General features: G+C 38.4%; 2 protein-coding genes across 5 annotated transcripts; one reads left to right on the top strand and one right to left on the bottom strand.

Annotated features, from left to right (window-relative positions):
• Positions 1-6755, bottom strand: LOC113069064 (pecanex-like protein 2). Of its 4 annotated transcripts, XM_026242039.1 has the most exons (6): positions 6381-6755; positions 5985-6059; positions 3005-3164; positions 2532-2906; positions 1214-1405; positions 1-878 (listed from the first exon to the last, which is right to left on the bottom strand). In XM_026242039.1, exons 3-5 carry the CDS (start codon positions 3125-3127, stop codon positions 1235-1237), a joined length of 669 nt encoding a protein of 222 aa, XP_026097824.1. In that variant the 5' UTR covers positions 3128-3164; positions 5985-6059; positions 6381-6755; the 3' UTR covers positions 1-878; positions 1214-1234. The 4 variants fall into 4 exon arrangements, 2 of the variants coding, with proteins under 2 accessions (XP_026097824.1, XP_026097825.1); XM_026242040.1 differs by lacking the exons at positions 5985-6059; positions 6381-6755 and adding an exon at positions 4898-5204; XR_003279655.1 differs by lacking the exons at positions 1-878; positions 1214-1405; positions 2532-2906; positions 3005-3164 and adding an exon at positions 5699-5782.
• A 2324-nt stretch (positions 6756-9079) lies between these two features.
• On the top strand, positions 9080-22696 carry LOC113069063 (mitogen-activated protein kinase kinase kinase 21-like). The gene is given in 11 exon segments (XM_026242038.1): positions 9080-10176; positions 14423-14603; positions 16315-16463; positions 17009-17184; positions 18384-18624; positions 18854-18976; positions 19357-19461; positions 19942-20092; positions 20258-20352; positions 21980-22191; positions 22193-22696. Coding segments are annotated over 11 exon segments (2685 nt in total). The 5' UTR covers positions 9080-9413; the 3' UTR covers positions 22682-22696.
• Positions 22697-24370: the final 1674 nt, after the last annotated feature.

The raw sequence follows: 24370 nt of genomic DNA, 5'->3' as shown, positions 1-24370 counted from the left end.
TGCTTGTATGTTAATATATACCAATGACACGTCTGGATCATAACATGTTTCAAAACAGCACTGTGCAAGTAAAGTACTGTGTAACATCCCTGACACTTTCTTTAGTTATGTGATCTTACATTACTTAGGCAACAGTATAAAAATAATCAGTGCTGTCAGTGATGGTGTTCATGAAGTGCACGCAATCAAAGTGCAAATGTAAATACTTGTAGCCATCAGATTCCACCATTTAATCTCAGAGATAGTAACAAGCTTTTGCCAACCCTCTACATTGTGAGTAAATCACTCGTATATGCGATTGAATGATGTCTAATATAAGCCAGTGGCTAATAAATTCTCAGAATTTACTCGCCAGTGTTTGAGTTGGAGGCTAAGTAAAGGTTTAGAACAGATATATTATCACTTGCCAAACACTCTCTGACTGAGCACTTCAGAGTTTCACTCTCTGTCAAACGATTTGTTTGTGTTTGTGTATCTATGACATTATTTTACTGACAAATGTCGAGAATGCATTATTAGCGTACCTTAAACTCCAAGTATAGGTCTCTGCAGGAAAGTAATGGGAGTTATTAGATCAAGGTGTTTTTACACCATGAGACCTGATTGGTTGATGTAATAGTGATGTTAAGTTTAGGGGTGGGGTTGGGTAAGGGGGATCATTTAGATTGCATGATTCAGAAACACCCAGCAGTTTGAAAACACCCACATGGTGATAAACGCCCACTTTTGCTCTGCAGAGACCTAAGTCTCTTGTGTGAAGGCGCACACCTCACGCTTCCTCTCATGTGCCAAGTGGGCAGAACTTATGCGCAAACGGCAGTCTCATTGGCTGGGGCTCACTTACTATCGTCCCTGTTTTGATTTCAGCAAATCAGTTCCTGTGAATGGACACAGCCTGATTAATATTCATGAATCCAGCAGCTCGTTAATCCTTAGTGCAGGAACACTGAAGGACCAACAAAGCACCACCACCAGTCCTAAATTCAGTTAAAATGTCTACACATTCATACATGGTTAACAAGTTAATTATAATTACTAAAGTTCTATCATTAAATAGTGCTTGATATCCAGATATCATATTATAATGCTTGACTGACTAATGTTAAGAGTGTACTTTCAGGTATTTAAAAAGCTGTGACATTTTAAAAACATATACAGCATGAGTGTTTTTTTTTGGGGGGGGGGGGGGGGGGGCCTTTTCCCTTATACTTACATTTGTACTCATGGCAGATTTTTAGTTTTTCAAAAATACATCTGTAATGTACATGACTTGAGGGCTTAGGAGTTGGACCATGCTGGGCTGTTGTGGTCTCATGTCGTCTTGGCACTTGTCTGAGCTGTGGACCCTTGGGTTCTGTGGCAATGGTGGAGCATCTATGCTCTCATACGCCTCTGATGTCCACTTCTGCTTATTTGTGATATAAAATAGACATTAAATATAAAAAGAAAAATGGGTTGAAAGGAGAAAGAGGGAAAAAAGAGGTGATTAGGTGCATTCAGGATCCAAAATGATCTAAAAAAAAAAAGACGTGAAACCCTACTAAAGAAAATATTTTTTCGCAACTGTTTTAACCCCAGACTATAGTTATATCTACCACTCAAAGGTTTTGGGTCAGTAAGATATTTTAATGTTTTTGAACGAAGTTTCTTATGTCTCATTTATTTGATTAAAGTAGAACCAGTGATACTGTGAAATATTTGTACAATTTTTTAATTGAAACTGTTTTCTGTTTTAATACATTTGAAAATGTAATTTGTGATGGTAAAGCTGAATATTAGCAGCCATTACTCCAATCTTCAGTGTCACGTGATGCTTTAGAAACCTTTTGTAACATTATAAATGTCTTTTACTGTAACTTTTTATTATTTAAATTCATCATTTCTGAATAAGTATTAATTTCTTAAAAATGTAAATAAAAACTGACCACAAACTTGTGAATAGTAGTTTATTATAAAAATTAATCGATGCAAACAAAAATATGAAACTGACACTAGCTCATTACTGTTTATTACAAATGTCAAATAATGATCTTTTTAGGGACACAGGTACATTATTTAATAATAAGAAATTTAAAAAAATTAAAATGCAGATGGACGGTGGATATGAAATATTTACTGTCTGGTACAATTATTATTATTTTTTTCAATTGAAATTCATTTTGGGACCCTGGGTGCACACATTTTCAGAGTTAAATTAGGCAAAGAAATGAAAGAACACTGCAAATTAATGTGATCAATCTGAATGATTAATCTGAAATGTTATAGTGTGAAGTGTTATAAATATCCTTTTTTTCAAAGTTACAAATAATTTTGAAGTGTTTTTTTTTTGTTTGTTTTTCACTAGCCTCTGCTTGATATGTCTAGTTTGACTATAAAAACCTTAAAAAGGGAAAATTAGCATGTGATGAAATTTGATAAAAACCCTCTGTATTTCACCTGGAGGCTACTAACGGTCTGTTTCTTGAAGATACTTTAACAACAATTTTTTTTTTATAAATCATTGTAAAAACACCTCAAAGACATCATATCACCTGCATAGCATGACTCGAGTGACAGGACGGGCCTAGGACGATGTTGTCAGAACTTGAGGACTGCGTATCTCTGGTGTTCCCCCTCTCAGCTGCAGAGAGGCCCGAGATGACCAAGCCGCTGGAGCAGCTCCGCTTGCCAACAGCAGACTCAGTGTGGAGCTGGAGGAAGACGCCTGGCTGGAGCCAGAGCCAGAGCCAGAGGCCCTGTTGTGGATAAACGAGGCACCTGGGAAAAGACGGAGGCAATGGAGGAGGTGTTGAAGGACAGCTGGCTGTTGGAGCCGTGCTGGCTGTCCAGGATGGGACTCGATCAGCTGGTGACAGGGGGCCATTGGCCCTGAGGTTGCACTGGGCGACTGCGATACTCCCGGTGAGCTGTGGGGAAAATACCATTTGATATTAACTAATATGTTAATTTTCTTACAGACTTTAGGACTGTAAAACTGTACAGATTCATATAGTATGTTCTGAACTCCGTGGTGTCTGGACTGGGAGCTGCTTTGGCGGCCGTGAAAAAGGCTTCGGCTCTGGGATGTGGCGGAGTTATGATTCTGACTTAAGGAGGAACCAGCACAATCCACATCCTCCATGTTCATGCCACTGTTACAGCTGGTAAAGTTATCTTTCCTCTCCCTAGAAACAGAGAAGGCCTGTTAAAGGAATAGTTAACCCAAAAATGTTCAAACAGCTAATTAAAACATCACAATAATTCACAAGTAATCCACACAACTCCAGTCCATCAGTTAATGTCTTGTGAGTTGTGTGTTTTTAATAAATCCATCATTAAGGCATTTGAACTTTAAACCATCGCTTCTGGCCAAAATATGAGTCCATAATCCATAGTAATACTTCCTCCCCCTGTTGTCCGCTCACATCAAAATCCACCAACAGACTTGTTTAGAACTTTTTAAAACTGTTTTAGCTTGATTTCTGCATATTTCTCTTCTGATTCAGGTTAGACCGATTTTTATGACTGAAAAAAAGCATAACGGATAGAGCACTCATACTTTGGCTGGAAGCAACATTTGTAAGTTTAAAAACGCCTTGATGGATTTGTTTCTAAAAAAACACAGCTTTTCACTTTAAGAAGTTAACTGATGGATTGGATTGGATGTGGATTACTTGTGAGTTATAGCTAGGCATTTATCAGCTGTTTGGACTCTCATTCTCATGGCACCCATTCACTGCAGAGGATTCATTGGTACAGTAGATAAGTGATATAATGCTAAATTTCTCTAAATCTGTAGTGGGGAAGTCATGGCCTAATGGGGTGAGAGTTTGACTCCTAACCCTAAGGTTGTGGGTTTGAGTCTCAGGCTGGTAATACCGTGACTGAGGTGCCCTTGAGCAAGGCACCGAACCCCCAACTGCTCCCTGGGTGCCGCAGAATAAATGGCTGCCCACTGCTCCGGGTGTGTGTTCATGGTGTGTGTGCACTTTGGATGGGTTAAATTCTAATCTAAAAAATCTATTCACTAAATCTATTCAGTTGAAGAAACAAACCCATCTACATCTTAGATGGCCTGATGAAACAAACCCATATACATCTTAGATGGCCTGAGGGTAGGTACATTTTCAGCAAATTTTCATTTTTGTGTGAATTAATTATAGGAGGTGGTGAGTGGGGCCACAAACATGGGGTAACCCAGGGGCTGGTCGCAGGAAGAGTTGATCATGTTTCACAGATGTCATGCTTTGAGTTCTGGATGCTTCCAGGCTCAGGATTACGGTTCCAGAGGAAGATGAGCTCCTGCTGCTGATCAGCCCACAGCCCTCACACACATTCTGTATTTATCTGAATGCAAAAAAGAGTTTTGCTTCTGTTGTATACATTATAAATGCCTTTATTGCCACTTTAGATACGTGTACTTTCTGAATAAACTTATGAATTAATAAAATGTTACTCCAAACGTTACTCTCTTGGTGTTTTATATGTATCTAATAATATATAGTTTTAGATATATAAAATAGTTTTGCCGAGATGTCGTTTGTACAGCATGATGATCTCGTAATCATCCATCATGTGTCTGAGCGTGAGCAGGGTGTCTCGACTGGACAGTACTGCTCTTCTCCAGGCGGGGGCGCTCTTGTGACATCACTAGACTGGTATCAATAGTTGCTTATGGCCTCGTAAAACATGGCAGATTGTACTGAGCTTATCTTTAGCTCTATGGCTAATGAGGATAGCATCTCATCTATTAACAATACCGAGTCCCTTAGCAATGTTATTGCTCACTTGGGGGCTCAGATTGGGCATCTCAAATTCATTGATCCCAAATTCTTTGTATTCCTGAGCAATGTCAGATGTTCGGACTTGTCCTGAACAGAGCTCTCTCCTGCAAAAGGTGTATCTTCTTTTTCATCACCTGCAGAGGGTTCCTCCACTTCGTGAGGCAAATCGAAGGTGATGACAGGAATTTTAACAGGACAGTATTCTCCCTGGTTGGACTGTGCTGACTCTAAGATGCTCTGTTTGACGGACTCATTCAGTTTTCAGCTGCCGTCTGTGGGTCACAGCTCATTGTGATAAGGATCTTAACCATATCACTCTTGTCCAGGTGGGCCGAGGGACTCGAGTTGTCAACAAGCACCACAGCAATTTCATCTGAGCAATAATTCTCCTCAGGCAATTCTCCATCGTTGGCATCTCGTGTGATTTGTAGAGAGGTATTATTGTTGTTGTAATTCTGTGCTTGGGCAGTCTGACAAAGATGTCTGACAGCTCTTTTTGAGAGGTCCTGGCAGGATATCACACTCAGCATGCATGCAACTGAGGCAAGATAGAAAGTAGTTAAGTTATTCCACAGTTCATATGCAAGGCTTTGTGACAGAAACCTACAGTGATATATCTGCAAAGCATGTTCCAAGAATTGTGAGGACCTCATGCACTGCAGTGAAACCAGGCCATTCATATCATTAAAGCTGGTACCTACCCTATATATTCTTCAGCTCATCAGATGTTGGACACTCCTTCACAGTTTTTTAAAGCAGGGTAACAAAGCAGTTATGCTGCTTATGTGTTACTGTTATACTAATTACTATAAACATATTTGTGACATTCTGTAAAAATACATATGTTGCTGTTAGTGTAAATAATTATGGTACATAGTTTTATGAAAATATTACTCACTCCAATCAGTCCAGGGTCTGTTTCAGGCTGTTTTATTACTTTTAGCACTTTTATTACTGAACTTGGCCTGTTTTGGGTCAATACAGATATGGCAACACTGTCAGGAACTGTGCTGCTCTTCCTGTAGATTAAAATGATTCAGACTTTAGCCTGGTCACAAGACAAATAAATCTAAATATGGCACAAATGATTTTGGATCTTACCAATGGAAGACAGGAATTAGATGCATTGCTTTTCTTGTCTACACATTTGCTAATGTCAGGCACACTATTCTGGGCTATAATGTCGCCCTGATCAAACATCAGATGGAGGTGATAATTTACCATCTTAATGACAATGAAGAAAACTGTCACTGAGGTGCAGTAGATGCTGAGGGTAGTAGTGGTGGGTGGAAGAGCCTGGCAAAGGAAGAGGCACATTTAAGATAGATAAATCAGCTATGAGATATCATTTTAGATGTGTGGGTTTGTTATTATTATAATTATCATCTCTTTTTTGTAATTTCTTGACCACTGACATATTTGCATATTTTCTACTGTAAATACAAAACAGTGCTTTGACACATGCAGTCTGCCATGCGTTCATCACCTGTACAGAAGAAAAATGCGAAATTGCTAGCACCAAACAAACAACAAAAATGTTTTGTATAAGGTTTCTGCAGCTGAATGATTCATATTTGCAAAACACATATCGGTGGTCTGCGGCATTGTATCACTCACCAAATGAAGAGATAATGGAAGCATGAGCAAAAACATCCATAAATGCAGGTAAAATGAATTGTTGAATTTCTTCTGCTCTGGATCATGATCCGCCGGTCAGTGAAGCACAGACTCCCCGCTGCCGTCCTCGACTCGACGCCCCTGCGCGCGATTACATATTTGCAGAAGCTGCAATCTACATCCTTCCTCGAAGCCATTTAACTTTCTTTTTCATCGTCCACGCATTGGTTGCATATTTCCAAGCATAAGGGGATTCATTTTGTGCGGTGAAAGGCGCCTAGCAGCATCCTCCTGCGCCAGCTTCAAATGAGCGGAGAGGAGAGAGAGGAGAGTGGAAAGGACTGATTCAAAGTGAAGCTCTGCTGCTGACCGCGTCGCGCGCCCCCTCCACTGGTGCAAACTCTCGTGAGACAACTAAGCAACTGCTGCTTCAAAACCAAGCATTGTTTTACTAATTAAAACATTATTTAATAATTTATTACCATCAATATTATTCATCAATTATTTATTACCAATAAATGATCCTGCAACATATTAAAATGAAACCACTATTTTATTTGAAAAGCAATATATATATATATATATATATATATATATATATATATATATATATATATATCAGCAATCAAAGTGGGATGGCTTACACTATTCACTCTTCTCAGATCGCCTGAGAAAAATAGCATTGGAGAATTGTAAAAAGTAGAAAAAGACAAAAGCTTTAAGGGGGACCTGTGACAGGGGTGAATTGCCCTAAAGTGGGACACTGCCTAATGTGGGACACTTAAGGTTTCGTGTTTGTAGCTAACCCATAAATACATGAATGCCAGTGAAACTTAACAAAGCTGGGGACACATCCTGTTTTTTTTTTTTTTTTTTTATATAGTATTAGTTGTGGATTTATTGTTTTGGTTACACATCGCAATATGTCACAGAAATCGGAAATGCGAAAAATGTCCCACATTAGGGCAATTCACTAGCCACATATTTATAGCCAAAGTAAATATATTCAACACATGTATCAACTGTTATTATCATTACGATCCTACTTCTTTTTCATTATAGCCTGTGGTAATGATTTTTTTTTTTAACACTGTAAAAAAAAAAAAAAAATTAATAAATAAATGAATTACCTTATAAAGAAAGGTCCCTCCTATAATAAGGCTGATGATACATGGGGCAACTTTCTGAGAAATTGTTACAGGCAACTTTTATTGAGCACTGTTTTGCATGGGCACTTTCCCATTAAGAAATGATAACAAATTTCTATATGGACACTTTAGATCAGTCGTCAGCCCTGGGTCTCACCTGATTGCTCTTTGGCGGCAACATTAGCCAAAGTTGCCCGGCAACATTGCTCAAAAAGTTGCCCTGTGTGTCGTCAGCCTAAGTCTACTATCGCTTGGATTGCCTACACAGTGTCACACGCCTCACGTTGAACATGATTTTTCTTTGCCAGACTTTCCTAACAATCAACCAAGGTTTATTTATTTTATTTTTTTATAAAAAAAAGTATAGGACAGCTCCTTCAACTTTACTATATATATATATATATATATATATATATATATATATATATATATATATATATATATATATATATATATATATATATATATATATATAGACTTAATAAACAACCTTCATTGGTAGCAGGCAAATAACGTTAAAATTATATAAATATAAATGTATAAAATATACGTTTCTCAAAAATATTTCTGACACATCTAAAATAAGCATTAGTTATTGGTAATAGGGAATGCCTACTGCATGGTATAGGTAACAAAAATACACGTATATATTCACGAATATATTCATCATAATGAGATAAGGCATTTGGAATGTGCTTTTGGGAATGTTGTTTATGTTTGTTTGTTTATATTTATTTAAGTGTAAAATTACAGGTGTATGCCTTTAAACTATATACAAACATGTTTAACAAGACCAATCAGGCGCATACCTTTATATTAACCTATTACTAACTGTATGTTATAAAGTGTAGGGTAAAGCAGGCTGATTTAACCATTTGCCTATAAATCTCAAATACTAGCATAACACCGCAGAAAAGAAAAGTTCCTAGTTCCCAGTTTTGTTTGAGTGTCACGTGAACTCCTGCAACCAATCAATTTGCACCTTTTCCTTCTCTCCTCTAGGGTCAGTCGAGTCGGAGGAGCGGACAAGCGATGGCGGTTCTCTCATAGACTTCACCAAGCAAAGTTTTGGCTTCTCTGAAAAGGTCTTTGAATCGACGCGAGAGGGGAAAAGCCGTCAATTTTTTTGGAGTACTGTTGAATGACTGAAAAGCGCACTTGACTGACTCTGCTGCGTTTACTGCTGTGCGCGCGCGAGGTGTCCTTGGCGACGGCAGAATTTTGGGAGCCGCAGTTACTAGTTTGTGAACTTCGGAGAGAGAGCTAACGCGTTAGCACCGCTCTTTAGCCCGCTCGTGTAAAGTGTTTCAACTAAGTTAGCCAGAGACTGTCTATGGGGAGGATTTATACATGTAGACGCGCAAGTTAATTAGCAACTTATCTTAGTCAGTGAAATAAATCGTGTGTATATTTAGCTTGATTCATTCGCTTGGGATGAGCAGGTACTTTGCACCTGTAGCCTCACGGGTTGAAAACTCTGGAATTTCCCGGTTTGGTATGTTGTTTACCATTATTTTTTCAAACGTTCAATTAGTTTGTACTTCTGGCTGCACTGAAATCGACAGACTGATAATGTAGCATTTACTCTAAAAAGTCAACTAAAGAATTAGCGTCGCAAATATTCCGGCTAATGCTGATGTCCCAGCTTCAGAGACACTTCGCACTCCCAGACTGGTTATCTGGCTTACGTGCAAACAAAGCGATGCGTCTCTTAACCTCTATTAAGCCGGATTTAACCTGATCCAGTAATGATATAAAGTGACCTAGCTGGGGATCTAAGTAACTTTTTTTTGTGTGCACGTGTCATTGTGGAATACGACCACTGGACTAGTTTACTTAGATTTGACATCACGGCACCCTATGGTGCTCCGGCAGGCACCGAGACATGGATGTTCCCCAGGCCGTTTTCCCAAACGGTGAGGGGCGCCTGAGCCTCCAAGACCATGTCTGGACGGAGTCCTCCAGCTCGGGGGCTTGGGCTCACTCTGCCCCCGTGTGTCCCCGCTCGCTCTGGACCGCGGTGTTTGACTACGAGGCCAGCGGGGAGGACGAGCTCAGCCTGCGGCGAGGAGACGTGGTGGAGGTCCTGTCTAAGGACGCAGCCATATCGGGAGACGAAGGCTGGTGGACTGGGAAGATCAACCATCGCGTGGGCATCTTCCCATCTAATTATGTTACTTACCAACCAGTCATTTATAGAGCTGTAGGGGGTCGCAAGAGTGACCCGTCCGCCCCTGTCCGGATACCGTTCTCTGAACTTGTTCTACAAGAAATCATCGGCGTCGGTGGGTTTGGCAAAGTCTACCGGGGGACCTGGAAGGACCAGGAGGTCGCAGTGAAGGCAGCTCGACAGGACCCCGACGAGGACATTAAAGCGACTGCAGACAGTGTTAAACAAGAAGCTAAACTTTTCTCGATGCTTCAACATCCTAATATTATTAAACTAGAAGGGGTGTGCTTGGAGGAACCTAACCTGTGTCTGGTCATGGAGTATGCCCGAGGAGGGACTCTGAACCGCGCTTTGACGGGCAGAAGGATCCCCCCTCATATCCTCGTGAACTGGGCCGTCCAGATCGCCAGAGGCATGCAGTATCTCCATGAGGAGACCGTGGTTCCCATTATTCACCGAGACCTCAAATCCAGCAACAGTAAGAGAATTAATTACTACACACACACTCATTAATGCCTTCTTATCTTGACCAAGAATTGCAGGTATTTGCTCTACTGTAGAAACACACACGAGGTTGTCACATTGGTATTTCCTTTCGCAATTAAAACGTTAATCATTAATCGTTTACAAAGCTTATCATTAGAACATCAACCTTTTTTTCCATATAAGCCTGTATGTGTTTGGATCCTAAAGGAGGGGGCACCACGTGCTCATACTTATAACATGGGTCATCTAGGAATATTCTGGAAATATTTAATGCCACCTGAGTGTAGTGTAGGGAACTGTGGACTCTTGTATTCTAGATAAAAGCAATATGTTTCTTAAAGGAAACCACTAGCTGGTGAAATCTAAACCCAGAAGAAAAGCTATAAAATTGATGGATGTTCTGAGATTGAATGGAGCCTTTGTAGTTAATATTAAAGACACTGGATCCTTCCCAGTCCTTATTTGCTCATCTTAGAGTACAACCTAAGTTGCAAGTTTTTAAATATTTAATTAACTTCTATGCTTACACTGTTTCTTAACCCTTCCTGTTGTTGCTTGTATTGTTCTAGACAATCTTTAAATCTTGGCAACCTTTTCTCCTGTTGTTGCCACTCCAAGATTAATTGTTTGTTGTATTACTCATTTCTAAAGCTTTATATAAAATCAACTGCTAACTGAATAAATGTTAATTTATATTGTAGCAAAATTAATGCATTATCACAATGCTCTTAATATAATGTTGGATTTAAGTCTGCATGCATAACTGTCCACTCACATAAATTTATACTATATAACTGCCTGGTTGTTTTAGGTTATTGTTATATTTAATAAATGTTTAACAAACATACTAAATATAACACATATAGCTTTATGTGTTTATATCGAATGTATTTGTATATTATATATGTTTGAAAACTGCACCTGCGCTTCAACAGTGGATTTGAGTCGTGTGCTTTAGCAGAGTTCTTGGCTTAGAGTTGCACAGTCAACAAATGATAAACCACTGGCTATCTTCAAGCTTTTCAAAAGAACTGTAGGAATGATTTCTCCTGTAACCCTGGGCAGGTTGTGAAGTTAAGAGGTTGGAGTTTGAACAGCTGGTGTCCTCCTTGAGAAACTGCTAACAAGGTTCAGAGAAATCAGATCTGGAAATATGTCTCCAAAAAGGAGCACTAAGTCTGAATATAAATATATTATAGTGTTTGAAATCCCACACACACACACACACACACACACACACACACACACACACACACATATATATATATATATATATATATATATATATATATATATATATATATATTAGTTAGTATTGTCATGTATAACCTTGCTTTACATCTGTTTATTGAGAGAGTTTCTTTCATGTAAATGGTGATATTTGCCCTTTCTCTAAAAAGAATACTATAGCTCCAAGGGATACTGCATGACAATGAGATTGTCCTATCATGTTTCTTAGTCATAGATGTAGTTGGGAAAGACCCTAATGCTTTTCTGCCTCGGTTATGCAATACATTGGTTAACCTATACCTAAAAGAGGCATTTCTGATGTTGTGCTTAAAAGTTAAGTAACTTGTCTAACTAATACTCACAAAAACCTGTACTCTTAATATAGCTTTCAGATAGATTTGATCAGCTGGTAACATTGACCTGATCATGTAAATCTATGCAGCAGCTTTATTCCATGAATTTATGAACAAGCGGTTTCTATTATACAAGGCCATTCAAAAAGCTCATCAATGCTGCATTTATTTAATACAATACAATTAAAAATTAATATTGTGAATTTGAAATGTTCAAAATGACAGTTTTGTTTTGTTTTTGTTTTAATATATTTTCAAATTTAATTTATTCTTGAGGACAAAGCTGATTTTTCAGCAGCCAATAATTAAGTCTTCAGTGTTGAATAACATTCAGAAATGTTATTGAAACATTTCATATCAATATCAATAATTTTAAGAATTATTTGATGTAAAGAAAAAAAATGTCATGTGTCTTATGTCACGTTCAATACAATTTATCCATTTTTGTTTAATAAGTGTTAATTTTGTAAAAAACAAAAAAACTTTGAATGATATTGCAGTTGTTTTATCGGTCTGCTAATGTGTCAGTTTCTCTGTTAAATTAGCAGAGTATATCCAGAACAATAAAATAGACTGCATACCACTATCAACAATAGACTCGATGTGGCACCCTGCCCCCGTTCAGCGTGGCAGTGCTACTGTTAACGCAGCTCAGTTTGTTCATCTCTCCACAGGACTGTGACAAACAACACTGGCAGCTTGCTGACCTTAATTGAAAAAATAACGTGTGTTTGCTCAGTTCTGCACTCAAGACACCCACCCATCGTGATCTAGACCCTTTCTGCTGTGTTCTTAAGGGGGATTCTTTGCCCATTCAGGTCGCAGTACATTGTTTTGCAGGTTAAAGGTACAGGGTAAACTTTTAGGGAGCCACAAACAGCGAAGTCAAATAGTAGTCTCTCAAAAAGTAAGACATGGAATCAGATTTGGTTTGTGCCCACTCTTGCTTATCTGATTAGTGATTATCTTTAAGATATAGCAAATAGTGAGTGAAATGATGTTTTTGTGCCCTAATCTTTTAATACCTCACTCAAAGGAATGTCGCTAACGAGGGGGCAAAAGCTTAACATAAGTTTGCACAATGGAATGGTCAAGCACTGGTTGCTAGGTGACTGCCACCCTGAGAATGCTCCGACTCCTGGGCTGAAAGGCTTATTTTCATTATTTTTAATCTCCTCAATGGCTGCTGTTATCTCTCCAAGACAGGGAGCTTCCCCTGATTGGGGGCAAGGAATATTGCAGAACTGTAGCCAGCTACCCCTGCGAAACCCGGCACTGTGCCACACTTCAAAACTCTGTTTTGTAATTTCAGGCACATTAAGTGAAACGTTAAGGAATCACAAGCATGTGTGCTTTCCAAAACACACATACACACACACACAAGCACACACACACACACTCACTATCTCTCTCTGACTGACAGCTTCGAGAACAATGGCCTTGTTTGAGGGATAGAGACTCCGAGAGAGACTGTAGTGAACATTCTACAGGCAGTGGTTATTGTCTCGTGATCTAAAGATGATTTTCTGGCCCATAAAACGGACACCATAGAAATCTGAACAGTGAAAAGACGTAAGAGAACTGGGGGCAAATCAGAGCAGGATTGTTGTGAACTGGTGGTACTATATATTATATATTTTAATTCAGGTTCACAGAAAAGAGTGGATGTTCTTTAGTAATAAGACAGCATTCACATCCAACTAACTAGTTTACTGCAATGTATAATATATTAATGCTGATTGTGTAATAGGTTATGTAGAGTTATTCCATTCATTTTTAAGCAGTTGTTTACTGTTGTGTTGTTACTTCACGGAAAGCAAACCTAAAAGTGCACAGAAACCAAAAGCTAAGATTAAATTGAAAGCATCAAACAGGTGAAACCTGTTCGAAATGGAATCCCAATTGTCATGTTTGGCCCAAAATGTTTAATTTATGTATTTTACCTGAGAACTTTCTAACAAGCAGGTCTTTTATCTTTTTCTGATTGGATGGCTTTCTCTGGCTTATTGCATTAATAAATAAACATTGTTATTTCTGTACCACTGAACAGGTGAAAATGTTACATTAACAATTTGAGACAGTTATACTAAATGTCTTACATTGCAACAGGTCAACTGTAGTCAAGGCCATTCCTCACCACTGTATGCTGAGTAAAGACTGGGAATGGTACAGACATGTAGTTATCAACCGATGGTCTTCCTATTTATTACTTTGATTAAATCGGATAAATGTCAAGGACAGAACTGGTGAAAAATAATCCTACTCCTCCAGACCTCAGGACATACCTCACTTTAAAGCAAGCTGGCCTACATTCCCATGTTGTTTGTCATTTGGTACGAGACTGTATTGTAAACTAGAGCGACTTGTATGTCACTCTGAGTTCTTCATGTAGGCTTGTGTCCTTGAAGATATAACTTCATGATGAAAGAGTGGAAATATGAGCGTCCTCTTAGCATTTCTATATTATTGTTCATTGACAAAAAAGGCTTGCACATTGAAAAGATTCCCATCATACCAAAAAGTGGCTGATCTGAAGTGCCAGTCACTTCTTATTCGTCTTATTTCATTTCAGTTTGTCACTGCTGACTTTTACAATTAATTTAGAACTAATATAGTACAAATAAATAAACATTTTCCTGTCTTTTTTTATTTCAGTTTTATTACTTGAAACAATTGAGAATGATGACATTGGTCGAAAAACCCTGAAGATCACTGACTTTGGCCTGGCCCGTGAGTGGCACAAAACAACCAAAATGAGTGCAGCTGGCACTTATTCCTGGATGGCTCCTGAGGTCATCAAGTGCTCTCTGTTTTCCAAAGGGAGTGATGTCTGGAGGTAAGCTGTTATTTTAACTTAATTGCAGTGTTGAGCACAAAGCCTGTTATTGTCCTGAATTAGTTACTTCAGGTTAGACAATCACTCAGGCGTCATATGCACACTACCAGCTTTTCAAAAATGCAAGCAGGGAAATTATCCTTCTCTGATGCATCATTTGAGCATTTTTAATACATGTATAATTTTTTTATGTAATTACATACTGTATTTTAGCCAATGTTTGTGTGCCATGAATGTACATTAACATTAGAAAATTGTGTCTTTAGCTTGCTAGCTCCAAATTGTATTGGAAGTGTTCCAAATCAGTCACTGGGGAGAATAAGAATCTTTAGGTCAGTTTAAACTAGTACTTGAATTTGAAGACGTTCCCACGCCACTTTGGTCAGACATTGCTTACAGTATGCCAACACATGACTGGTTTCACTTCTCTCGTCTTTCTTTCCTGACATTGCTAGAACATAGTTTTTTCCTTGCTTTGCTTTTTAATTATCGTTAGGTTAAGAAGAGAACTCGAGTCATTTTAGAAATATTTAGCAATTATAAATGTATATATTATAAATGTTTTCTTTGGGATCAGTTCGCCTACTTTCATAATAGGAACAGACCATACATAGAAACACAGCTGCACTCGGTGTACAACCTTTTATCAGGGAAACAGCGCAGAGTGCACCAAAGATGCCAGTCGTGCTAATATTATTGTACATAAGCCCTGTTCATTCAGCCTAATTGTGTGATTAATACCAACCCACACCACACTGACACTTCCTTCAAGGGACACTAAGTAGGAATTACTCCCATCTAGTGGTGAAATTGTATTTTGCATTCGAACTAATTTTGCTCTCCAGCGCCTCGCTTTTTCAAATGCGCGTTGCATCTACGGTAGGCGATATGTACCAAAAAGCTTTGACATTATGTCTTCTAATAGCACTTCGTCGAGTTTTCCTTCAGGTGAACAGGTGTGTTATTTCAAACAAACTGCAACATGACAACTAACAAACTAATGTTACAGTATGAATTACTGACTGTGGAAAACATGAAATATTGTAATTAGTAGTTATGTCTAATTTATTCGTTATATTTTCTGAATTATATGCATTGTTAGATATAAAAAAAAATATTATAATATAGATTGTAACACTGACTTACCTGTCGAGAAGAAAACTGGCCACTTCAGCGTCTCTTTTGAAATCTTTATCAAGCATTAGCTCTTTCCACCTAGAAAAAGCTTCCCCGACATTAACTCTTGTTTTCTGTAATCTACGGTCACGTTTCCTTTTACGTTCTATTTTTGACTGTTTTGGCGACGATGTTTTCTTCTCCTGTGGCGCGGCATATGTATGGTCCATAATAAGAATGCAATCCAGACTTTTAAACTTGCTGGTGCAGTTTCAAGCGCCTCTCACTGCTCTGCACCTGCGTTTTTGGCTCTGACCGAAAACGCGCTGTGGAAACGCGTTGGCTTAGTACTTTTTGTCCCTCTCTGCTATTATAGTTTTGCAAGATGGCGGAACTACATGGAAGCCTCCGTCGACCTACCCGTCCCATGTATATAAAGATAATAAATTCTTCATTTACGAGGATTAGTTTAAACATTGGCATAGGTATTTGTACACCATTGAGGGCATATTTATGAATAAAAATATTGATTTTAGATAATAAAATACCTAAAAAGTTACTTATTGTCCCTTTAATGATTCTATCCTCTGTCCAGCTATGGAGTCCTCCTTTGGGAATTACTGACTGGAGAGGTTCCTTACCGTGGCATTGACGGTTTGGCAGTTGCCTATGGAGTGGCTGTTAACAAATTAACCCTTCCCATTCCATCTACCTGTCCCGAGCCATTTGCCAGGCTCATGGAGGGTAGGTCTGTTGGTAGTTCACTGATGGTGCTACTTTGGTTATCCAGTGGTTCACTATTTGTTATTAACAAGCTATGGCATTTTTTGATGTTTGAGCACTGATTTGGTTGCTTGTTGCTTGTGGGTGTTCACTCTAAAGTTATTGGCAGTCTGCATATCACAGATGATCTAGATTTAATTCTAATTTGACTAGTTACTAGTTTTCTTGTCGCTAATGAAGTAACATTCTGCTGTCGTTATAGAGAATACAGCAGTGCTGGTTCATTAAAACATCCAGATGAACAGTCTGTTAAAGTATAGTTTAAACTGGCTCCCACTGCCAAGGAATTCTCATTTGATTGAGAAAATTATATATTTTTTTCTGTAATGAGCATTATGCAAAGAAACCTGTCATGCCACTGGACATGCCTACATTGCCTAAATCAGCAGTTCTCTATTGAAATGAATGGGATCATGCTACTGTGTGTCGCTGGCCCCACTGCACTCAGCAATGACAGTTCATTGAAATGATGACCTACAGGATTCTAACATATTTTGTGATCATAGAATGCTGGGACCAGGATCCGCACATCCGTCCGTCCTTTGCTTCCATCTTGGAGCAGCTGACTGCCATCGAGGAGGCTGTGATGGCCACCATGCCGCAGGACTCCTTCCACTCAATGCAGGAGGACTGGAGAGTGGAGATTCAAGAAATGTTTGATGAGCTACGCACTAAAGAAAAGGTCAGTTGATCAAGATTTTGTTTGCTTGTCTATTTCTGAACTTGTTTTACATTATCTTTCTGGTTTTGATTTCTATGCCAAACACTGCACAGACTGTTTTGAAATAAGACAGTGGACCTATTTAGTTTTTTTGGTTCAGATTTGAACTTATCCTCTTAAACCCATTTATTACCAATGAAATGTCCTTAAGCGTTTGATAAAGTTAATATGATAAGCTGCTTCCAGTCCTAGCAGCTTGCTGTGTTGAAAGGATTTGCCATTGGTTGTTCAAGAATGCTCTTTCCTGCAAGTCAGCTAAAACTTCATGTAGAAACTCTGCATTTTGTTCCGCGTACATTCTTGATCAGTGAATTTTTCCACTGCTGTAAGTAAAGTTTTCTCACAAAAATATTTTAATTTTTTCGTGATGCGCAGAACTTTTCCTTCCTACTAAATAAACAAATTCTTCATTCATTAATTAATTGTCTAAATCATTCAAGTGCGTTTCTTGGCAGACTGCCCCAAAGCTTCTTACAGAAGTTATTCATAAGAGATTTGGTAAAACGGCTTTACCCCATGTGGCCGGAAAACTGTTTTGATGAATTCTTAACAATTCTGCCTGCAAGTTTTATATATGTGGTTATTCTGCTCAAAGGATTTGGAGAAATAAACTAACTCCACCATGAAAGTGATTGATTCCCATTGCCGTATTAAAGTTTTTTCTGTAACTTACACTTTAAAGTGAAATGTAGAGAACGAGAGAACAAGCAGTTCTTAAGTATTTATTTACTAGCTCATAAATAGTGCTGCTGTTGTGTGAATAACTCACTCACAGGTCTCGTATTATAGTCATGTTTGTGGTGCTCAAGGGTAAACCCAAGAAAAGAAGATTTGAAATGAGCTGTTCAAGGCAGATATGAATCTGAGCTCAGTCCTCCAAGGCCAAAGGAAGTGAAACTGCCATTCATACCATTGATGTCTTTTTAAACTTGTAGACACAGTGGAGTCACAACATGAGAACTGTTCAGTTTTGCTTCCCTAGGCAGTGATTCAGTCTATCAAAAACCTTGTTCATAGTTTGTTTGGTCATAATTTCAAGAAATTGGTCAATTGAAAATGAAATTCTGTTATTATTCCCCACCATTATCTCATGTTTGGATAAACTGTTTCTAGATTCTTCACCAAATGTACTTGATCATGAATGTTCTTCACGATAACAGGAGCTTCGTTCACGTGAGGAGGAGCTGACGCGAGCAGCCCTTCAGCAGAAGTCTCAAGAAGAGCTGTTGAAGAGGAGGGAACAGCAGCTGGCCGAGCGGGAAATTAATGTGCTTGAGCGCGAGCTCAACATCCTCATATTCCAACTCAACAAGGACAAGCCCAATGTTAAAAAACGAAAGGGCAAGTTCAAACGCAGTCGCCTCAAGCTCAAAGATGGCAACCGCATCAGCTTACCCTCAGGTTAGAGCTCTTTAGCATGAATATTACATTAATGTTTCTCAGTAAAATGTTTATCATGACTGACAGATTTTCTCTTGTAGTATTAGAGTTGTGAAGTAAGTTGATGTTATTGTAAATTGTATTAAATGTTATTGTAAATTGTGGCTGACGAAAATAATAGTAGAAAATACCAATTAGTTAGTTTAAAGTTTAAATACTAATAAGGGATAACCTTATTTGTGTTCAACAGATTTTCAGCATAAAATCACAGTTCAGGCTTCTCCGACTATGGACAAGAGAAGAAGCCTCAACAGCACCAACTCCAGCCCTCCCAGCAGCCCTACACTGATCCCTCGCCTCAGAGCCATTCAGTGTAAGTGCCCACTCTTTTCACACATTCATACAGCATCTGCTAGATTGATATTTTCCAATACTTTTGAGATTTGGGGTTAAAAAACCATCAGACATATTGCTGTTTGCATATAGATGTTTAAAGTTTTAGCCATTTAACTTCTTTAAAAAAACTGAAAAAGAAACTGAAATTGAAACCAACACCATTGTCTTAATTTATTATCAAGATTGGCCCATATCCCTTCTGTTTAAATGTTTGCCAGTTTCAATACAGTAAAACAAAATCATGCACACTAATCAATTCATTTGTGAACCGCTCAGTGTGACGAAAAAATCTATCCAGGTCATTGCCATTCTGAATCTTATGTTTGTTGCACGTTTGTAACATTTTCTTCCCATCAGTGAGCCACCCAAGTGACACTAGCCGAAGGGGCAGTATGTTTGTGTATCACCAGGATGTGGATATCACAAGCGAGTGTAAACCTCCTAGTGGGTTTAGGAAGAAAGGCAAGGAAACTGTGGTCCTGTGAGACAAAGCCACCCCATCTAACTGTGTGTTGGTGTGATTCCTGATCACTACTGCTCTGGCTTCACAGCATCTCTGTTTGTTTTGGTGACTTTGGGATACAAATGGTTTTCATAACACATTGCTTGATGATTTTGAATTTTAACGGTTTGTAATGAGTTTGCTTTGACTGCCTTTGGGGATCATGTATAATCTGGTAGACCTTGAGCTGGTGCTTCAATAGTTTAAGGTCAACCCAATGTTCTTCCTGAAGCTCCATTAACAATTTTCAAGAATGATTGTAATAATCTAACACTTGTTCACCAGTGATAATTGACTAAAAAAGCTGTTCCGCTAATCTGCTGTGAAGGACTAATATATTGAATCTCAGTCTGTGTTGTGATAAATTGGGAATGGCGGTTAAGAAATGTTCTGTTAGTATTAGCAATTCTGTTTCATTTTCTATGCATCTTCATCTCTAGTGACCTTGGATGAGAGCAACAGGACATGGGGTCGAAGCACCAATTACAAACCCGAGGAGTTTGAAGATGTTAAGAAAGGGTTTAAGAAGAAGGGCCGCACTTGGGGACCAAGCTCTGTGCAGACCAAGGAAAGAGGAAATTGTGCTGAAAGGTTAGAAGTGGTGTTTATTTTTTTGTGACAAAAATATTATCTTTTTCTTGTGTGTGATATAAACGTGTAATGTATGTTACCTTTTTTAAAGATTCAGTAAATCTATGATTCAGTGTGTTCTAATGGGTTATAAATTGTGGGTGTCACTGTCATTTTTTTCTTCAGAGTTCGACCTCTTTCAGATGGAAGCAGTCCTTGGTCCACTAGTCTTATGAAGGCCCAGAAATCTGTTCCTTTGGCTGCATTATTTGCAGAGCAGGGTATGTAAAGAAGGCTCATCTACTATTTATTTTTTTCACGTATTCCATTTTCATCGCTGTTTTTATATCTTATATCGGTGTTACAAACAAATGACATTAATGTTGCTTTATTCGAAACAGCCCCATACCCTCATTCACTATTCCCTACATTAGTCCACTAATCTAGTCCAGTTGAAGGAGTGAGTCAATCTGAATGCTGAGTCCACCAGAAGGCCTGCTGCTTTTGCAGAATTTGTACTTCCTGTTTAATAAACATTTGAACATTTCTAAAGCACTAAACCTCAACCACATGAGCCAACTCGATAAATATAAATGACACCCAAATAGAAGATTTGGAAAAGACTAACCATTTTTATATATATAAATGGTTAGTCTTTTCCAAATCTTCTATTGAAGAGATCGAGAGAGAGAGAGAGAGAGAGATAGTAATTAACACATCTAGTTAACATTTATAGTTATAATTAATATTTAACTGAAATGTTGGAAGGGCATGTAACGGAACAGATTTTTAAAATAAAAACAATATAAAAAAGAAATTTGGTCCTGTCTGTTCTTTAATTCCAGAAATGACGTCTGTTGCCATTTTACGTAGTCATGTCGCCAGAAGTTGAGTAATCACCGTCCTTTCATTTGTGTACATGATATACTGGTATACAGTAGGGAGCTGATTGAGATGCCCCCTGTATGATATTACGCTGTACTCCTATTGGATCAGTGGTTTGGAAAGTGAATGGATGGATGATTCAGCTGCAGGTGCCATCTTCAGGCGAGATGCTGGAATTCATTTGGCACAACCCTCACAGTGAATCTTGTGTTTTGCCTTTCTGTAGCCATTAAATGTGTACACCGGTTGTACACTCGTTATTGAGGTGCATTATGGGTTTAACTAAATGCACTCAGTAACATCCCCTATGGTTTCAGACCCCACAAATGGTTGTCCCCATGAGTAGTGCTATGTTTAAGGATGTGGGGGAGATTTCAGACACAGCCGCTGTGTCATGGCACCAATTTATGTGCAACCTTCTGCATTATTTTGGTGGAACACAGCCATTTTCTATCTTCTGACATTTACTACTTCTCTGATTTAATTTAATCTCTAATTTAATCTGATTTCTTCTGATTTAACTTTAAATATGCACAATTAATAAATCTTCACTTTTTAGATTCTGCCCCATTTCTATCTAATATTGTTGTTTTTCTTTCTCCTTTTTTTTTAAAAATTTATTTTAAAGCCTGTTAAAGTTGAAAAACCTTTTTCAAAAGTCTCTTATGCTCATTGGGGCAACATTTATTTTACAAAAATATAGTAAAATATAGTAAAAGTTAAGTGTTAAGTGTTATTTGAATATACAACGTTTAAACATGTAATTTATTCCTTCTTTATTCCTGGCAAAGCTGAATATTCAGCAGTCATTACTCCAGTCTTCAGTTTCACGTGATCCTTCAGAAATGATTCTAATATGCTGATTTTTTTTTTTCATTGCTGTACTGCTTGATTTTTTTTTTTTTTTTTTTTTAAACAGTTTTTATTTTTTACATCACTTTTGATAAGTTTGATGTGTCTTCACTGAATCCTTTTTTTTTTTTTCTGTTAACTTTGTTAACGTGTTTTATGTTGTTTTCCCAGGAACCAATAAAGGTGAAGTATGCTCTGCTGATGGATCTGACAACAAACCAAAGCAACTGAAGTTCCCCAACCAGGTATATATTGATCTACCTCTGTGGAAAGATGAACAGGGTGAGAGCCAGGGGCCGGCTGGTGGAGGTGAGAGCCAGGAAGACCCAACAACATCCACCAGTTCCACTAGCACCACACCGCAGCACACACCCACCAACAGCCCTGAAGCGCACCACCACACGCCGGCGCACAGACACTGTTCTCTATGGCTGTGCCTCCATCCTGGCATCTGTCGCCCTCGGCTTCGACCTGCGGGAGGTTTGTAAGAGTGCTGCTACTGAGGAATCAGAGCTACGTGAGGAGAAGAAAAAACGAGAGGGCCTGTTTCAACGGGCCACCCGCTTCCGCCGCAGCACCAGCCCCCCCGGTGGCCGCACCCACAAGGATGAGGTTACCGCAGGACCCGTAAACCTACTCGCCATGTCATCGATTTCTGAGTGCAACTCCACCAAGTGCCTCCTGCAGTCAGATTTTGAGGGGTCTGGGTATAACCCAATGAACGAGACTCCAGCTAGCAATTCCCAGACACATCAGCATACAGACACTAGTGATGTTCTTCCCTCAGCCCCTGTACAAGATCATACTTCTGGATCCAACTCTCGACTTAGGAGAAAGAAGTCAAGCCCTGCTGTGTGTCAGACCAGTGAGTGATCTTTTAAAATTCTATACTATTTTATCACAATAATTTCTAAAATAAAATATATATTCGATCATTTTAAATGATACAAGTAAATATAGACATCGTAACATTTATAATTTACACAATGAAAAATTTGTATTTTAGATTACTTTGAATTGGTTTTTAATAGAGATGAACCGATCGACCGGCCAGTGACCAGAATTAGCTGATTTTCTGTGTGATCGGCCTGGACCGGTGACTGGCCGGTCAGTCTGCTAATTCGGAGCTGGTCCGTTTTGACATCACACCTATGCGTACAGGCGCATGTTAACATGTCATCAGCATGGAAGTTCTTCACTGTGAGTGAAGAAGATAAATTTGTCAATTTGTAATATGTCTAGGGCCAAAGTAAACAGTTGGAGAACCACAGGGCTTGATTAATGCTCGTCTGGGACAAGTAGATTTTTTACAATCCCAGTGAGAGAGAACATCACTTGTCCGACCGGACCATAAGCCTGATTACAACGCCAATAACAAAAATAACCAGGGAAGCACTGAAACGTGGCCACCAAAAATTCCGTGCAAGAATGATTTTATTGCAATCGGTGTAAGCGGCGACCGATAATGTATTCATGTTGTGCCAGATGAGGCTCGTGTAGCATGAATGAGAAACTCACCCAGAAATCAAAATGAGAGCAACAGCACACACATTATAGACACCCAATGCGGTAGAAAAATATGTATAATATATAATATAGGTTAACAACATTACACGAACAAGATGTTTTCCAGAATATCAACATGATTGCAATCTGAATCTAATTTTATACAATAGTAATTATATCAAAAGTAGTTAAAATTAAGTAAAATTTAGATTGATTAGGTTCACAAATGAAAATAGCTCCAATCAAAGCCACAGCAGTGTGTCTCCAAGCAGCACACAGTGGTGGTGTACTGAATGAATCCTCATTTTTGAGCGAAGCATTATGTCAATGATTCAGTGACTCATTCATAATGACACTTGCTTTGTGATGTGTTTATGACACCTCAGCTTCATCCATCAGTCTGTGTAAATGCATCTAATACCACTTCAGATGCAGCTTCTGTTTCCTGCAGTGGAAAGATGGAGTATGTTGATAAGGATTTCATTTGAACAGTTTTTTTTTTATTATTATTCTAATTGAATTAATTGAAACAATGTAAACATTTGATTTGAAAGATGACACATTTTTATAAGATTAGGGGAAAAAATTACGTTTTCTACACGTAGTGGGGAAATATCTGTTTTGTTAAATACAGCAACTCCTTTTCAGTTTGCTGTTAGCTCTACTTCTTTCCAGTCACAGAGCACTTTTTGAGAGTTAAGTGAGAGAACATCTGTAACGTAGTCCAGATTGGGGGAATTGTAATGTTTAATTTCTTTATGTAAATATTTTGCATTTAACTTTTTTTTTTTTGTATATGATGTCAATAGTTCTTAGAATGAAAATCAGAAACAGCAAAATGCATTTAATTTACGCTGTTGATTTAAGGGATTAAAAAAAATATATAGGAGGAGGTTTTGCTCTGCTCATTACTGAATTAACTCATGACAGTGAAGTTTTGTTTTCAAATATTGTTTATTAATGATGTTACGTTCTTTGCTTTAGTTAATGGGCAACAGTAACTTCCAGGCCAGTCCACCTGATTCCTCCACCACTTCCCTGAAAAAGAAGGCTGAC

The sequence above is a fragment of the Carassius auratus genome, unplaced genomic scaffold (assembly GCF_003368295.1).
Source record: "Carassius auratus strain Wakin unplaced genomic scaffold, ASM336829v1 scaf_tig00000703, whole genome shotgun sequence".
Classification (NCBI taxonomy): domain Eukaryota; kingdom Metazoa; phylum Chordata; class Actinopteri; order Cypriniformes; family Cyprinidae; genus Carassius; species Carassius auratus.
This window is presented reverse-complemented; position numbering and strand designations above follow the sequence as displayed.

Coding starts and splice junctions, on each gene's coding strand:
- LOC113069064 (XM_026242039.1), bottom strand. CDS start 3,127: ATGAACATGGAGGATGTGGATTGTGCTGGTTCCTCCTTAAGTCAGAAT. Junction 2,907..3,004: donor CCCAGTCCAGACACCACGGA/GTTCAGAACATA, acceptor TTTTCCCCACAG/CTCACCGGGAGTATCGCAGT. Junction 1,406..2,531: donor ACTCGAGTCATGCTATGCAG/GTGATATGATGT, acceptor ACAAATAAGCAG/AAGTGGACATCAGAGGCGTA.